The sequence below is a fragment of the Gavialis gangeticus genome, unplaced genomic scaffold, assembly GCF_001723915.1.
Source record: "Gavialis gangeticus isolate Ggan-Ray unplaced genomic scaffold, GavGan_comp1, whole genome shotgun sequence".
Lineage (NCBI taxonomy): Eukaryota > Metazoa > Chordata > Crocodylia > Gavialidae > Gavialis > Gavialis gangeticus.
The window spans coordinates 5,994,161-5,998,421 of NW_017729022.1; the positions used below are offsets into that span (position 1 = coordinate 5,994,161).

General features: G+C 45.8%; 1 protein-coding gene across 2 annotated transcripts in view; it reads left to right on the top strand.

Annotated features, from left to right (window-relative positions):
• DOCK4 (dedicator of cytokinesis 4) overlaps nucleotides 1–4,261 on the top strand; it is a 483,151-nt gene that overhangs the window by 152,854 nt on the left and 326,036 nt on the right. For both annotated transcript variants that reach the window (XM_019514562.1, XM_019514563.1), the window contains exon 3: nucleotides 699–739. In XM_019514562.1, the coding sequence (XP_019370107.1) occupies nucleotides 699–739 (41 nt within the window). The remainder of the gene's footprint in view (nucleotides 1–698; nucleotides 740–4,261) is intronic.

Here is a 4,261-nt window from a genome sequence, read left to right on the forward strand (position 1 = left end):
AGGTCCCTTCCGACCCTAGAAACTATGAAACTATGAGTGTTGGCCCATCCACCTGCCTTTATTTTGATCAAGATGCTACTGACCTTAAATATATATTTCTGCCTTTATTTCAATGTGTGCACAGAGCTATAATAGAGGAAATACACTTGCTTTTCTTCAGTAGTAGTATTTCTTTAATATCCTACTGAGAGTCAGTTTCTTGAAGCTATTTTTCATCTTTTAATATAATATACCTTTTGTTTTCATGGGTGTGGGGATGATGAACTGCTAATCTAGTTAGTCCTGGTTAAGCCTTGTCATAAAATGCATTAAATCAATGTTAGTTATTTTGAACCAGGTGTATTAGAAGTTTAATTTAATTATATAGCTAATACCCCCAGACTTTGACATATAATAACTGTTCATAAAACAGATTACAGTAGATAAAAGCCCACTTCTACCTTTTGGCTAGAATAACATCCAATACAAAAAATAGGCAGAGTGCATTGTTGGAGTCATCTGTAGAGAGAGAGAGAGGCTACAATATTGCTGGAAATAAGCATGAAGTAAATTCTGGTTAAAAAATTGCCCTGTATTATATAGATTATACTCAGAATGACTGTAGTCAGACTGATCCCAAAGAGGGACATTAAACTATTTTTACAAATGGTAGCAGGTTATATATTTTTAAAGGCAAAATTACTTTTTTTCTCTTACAGGTTGGTACAGAGGATTTGCCTTAAAAAATCCAAATATCAAGGTAAATATCCAGCAATTTTGAACTGTAGTTTGAATTCTTGTACAAAATGCAAAATTGATTTTAAAATCATCATACACTTTGTGGGTAAAAATAAGTTTGCTGTTATGAAACTACCACTGCTTGATGACATACTCTGCACTTGATGTTATGTATTTTGATTGATGTTTCCTGATGCGTCTCTGGACCTGGGTTACATTTCTGAAATGCCCTGAAATATTGTGAGAATGGAAAATTCTCTTTTCTTTAGTCAACAAAGGTGAAAGTTCTCAAGTTAGAGGAACTAAATTAAAGAGGAATAGGTGCTGTAAACCATGGGTATCAAGTAGGCCTGTGTGAAGCGGCAAGTATTCGATTCAGATTCGGCTGATTTGGAGGGACAGTGATTTGATTATGCTATTTGAGTCACTGTCCCGATTCAATTTAGCCGAATCGGATTTGGAGATTTGGCGCAGATTCGGAGATTCAGCCATACAGTACAATGGGGAATCACTGAAATACCAAAAACTTTGTCAATTTTGGGCCATTTCAGATAAAAGCAGCAGGGATGGTAGCAGAGGGCATGAAGCCTGCCAAGTTTCAAGGACATAGGTGCAGGTGTTTCTGTGAAAGTGCCCCTCAAACTGTTAAAAGCAAAACTCATATCACTTGTGTATGTTAAGGGGTGTAGGTTGTAGCCATGTTGGTCTAAGGTCAGAGAAGGTTCTTTGTGTCAATCTGATGTCTTTTATTAGACCAACTGAAGAGTTGGAGAAATATATCTTAGCAAGCTTTCGGGTTTAAAAACCCTTTATCAGGCTTAGGAAGCATCTGCAGTTGGTGTGTGCTATTCATTCTATCCAGGGAGAGTAAATAAGCCAGTGGCTGGGCTGCATGCAATAAAGCCAGTCAGTGAAAATGTAGATTGAGGCAGCAGGGGGTGAGAGACAGGCTGGGGGGCGGAGGGGGGAGAGGGATGTAGCAGCCAGGTAAAAGTGTTGAGATAACTTGGGAGTCAGATGTCCAGCAGGTGGTAGTGTGTCATAAATCCAATATCTGAGTCCATGAGTTTTTATATACAGTAGATTTCTGAAATGAAGTTTGTAGGCTTGTCTACAAAAGGTCTTTTGTAAATTCCCTTGGAGGATGAGGACAGAGATTGGAGAGAGTGGTTTTCTTGTGAGAAATGTGTCCCCACTGGTAACTGGGTGTTCTTGTCCTTAATAGATGTGCAGCGTGCATTCATTCTGGTGTGCAGTTGTTGTTTGGTCTCTCCTACGTATTTTCCATCAGGGCATTTGGTGCACTGGATGAGATATATAACATTTCTGGAGGTACAGCTGTAAGATCCAGGAATGGTGATGGTTCTGTTGTGGGGTGCAGTAATTGTGAGGGTACTGTCTCTCACCCCAATGCCTCAATTTACATTTTCACTGACTGGCTTTCTTGCCTGCAGCCCAGCCTCTGGCTTCTTTAGTATTCATTCCATCCAGGAAGAGCACACACACCAACTGCAGATGCTTCCTCAGCCTGACAAAAGGTTTTTAACCCCGAAAGTTTGCTAAGATATATTACTCCAATTACTCAGTCTAATAAAAATATCGGACTGACCCAAAGAACTTTGTCTTGTGCGTGCTAAGACAGAGCTGGATGAATGCAGCAGGGACGGTAGCCTATAACAGGGGTCCTTCCTGGTGTCGGTTATATCTTGGCCTGCCCACCTGTTTCTGGGCCAACCACCCCACCCCTCTTTCTCCTACCACACCTTGATGGAAAACTGATTCAGGTATTACTCAGGCAGGAGGCTGCCCATTTAGGTCCCTGATGTCTAGGGGTGACATATATTCTGCAGCTCCATACCTTCCCTACACTGTGGCCCATGCCTCGCAGACGGCTTTCCCCAGCCAGGACTGTGCGTGCATGTGGTGACTGGAGGTTATTAGGCACCCTCTATGCACCTTTAACCAGGGAGGTTAGCAGTCCTGGCATTTTCTGGGGCTGCTGTGTCACCGGCAGTCCCACCAGGCCTCCCTACACTGACAGGGTGCAGTTTTCAGTCATGCCCAGGACCTGGGATCTCCTCCTTCCCCATAGTCCCAGTCCATACCTCCAAGTTCATCTTGGCATGGGAGCTCAGCAGAGAGATGTTCTTCCCTTGCTGGCTGGTGAAAAACTAAGCTGCTACCTCTGGCTTTGAGAGAGGGGCATTAAATGGTTGTGAAAGCAACTTAAGAAAGGAAATAGATGCTGAGTGAGGAGGGTGACATTCACTCCAGCTGCATGTGTAACTTGGAGAACCCCAGCAACAGGAGGTTCACCTTCAAGAACACCAGCTGCTCTACCAAACCAGGATCCAAGGAGGTGCGTTGGGGTGTCACAACATCCCCACCTATGCTGAACATCCTCTCGCTTGGAACATGGATCGGTGGACAGGACAGGTGTTCCCAGGCACCTGTGGCCAGATCCTACCACATCTGGCTGCAGGTTGCCCAATCGGCCAAGGGGTCACATTGCAGAGGCTCCACGACCTCAGTGAGATGGGAAGTCACCGAGGCCTCTGCACTACCTGCCACATGGTGGGGTCTGGTGCCTCTCGACCCCAACATTGAAGCTATACCTTGACCCACATTGGCAGCAGCTGTGGTGGAGGAGATTAGCTGGTGCTTGGAGTACCGGCACGGGAAAGTAGATCCCCCTCTTCCACGACCCCCTTCTGTCTCCGTAACTCTGTTCACCAGCACCTCTGTCCAGTGATCAAGGGTTTTGCTACTGTAGGTGCTCCCCTCGGGTCACACATGCCTGCCAGTGCATGGACTGTATTGAACCTCAACAGATCCAGCTGTTTCTTGATGCCCTCCTTCAGCTGCTTCACCAGTGCCTGCACCTCTGGGGAAAGCAGCTTGCCCCAGCCAGGAACACTGATCTCCTGGAATTTCTCTATTTGATTCTCAACCTCCTTCACTATGGGGAATACCTGGCTAAGGAGGGCCTCGCCAGCACTGAGGCTCTCAGTGGATTCAAGGAATGGCTGGAGGACCACCAAGATCTGGGAGATGGTATCCAACAATGTTTTGTTAAGGGGGCTGCTAATCCCAATCTCCCTGAGCAAGGCCATCTCATGGATGGCCTTCTGTTGCTTGACCAGCCTTTCCAGCATCAGGTATGTGGAATTCCATTGAGTCTCCACATCCTGCATGATTTTGTGCTTCAGGATGCCCACTCTGCCTGTTTGACCCACAGCATCTTGCCTCCCATGATGCTCCAGTGGAAGTAGCCTGCCACCTTCCTGCATTTTGAAATAAATTGGTCAGTAGTGGTAGTGATGGTGCCATCACCGACATCCCTGTCCCCCTCCAAGGTGTCCCTGACTATGAGGCAGAACTTGTGTGCTATGCAGTGGATGCCAACAAAGTTGGCATCACAGAAGACCTCGACCATATTGGCCCCGCTGTCAACAACCATGAACCCGCAGGTGAGCTCACCCTGCCCTATGAGCCACTGCTGCACCATGTGGTTCATGGCCCCCATGATCTCTGTTGCTATGTG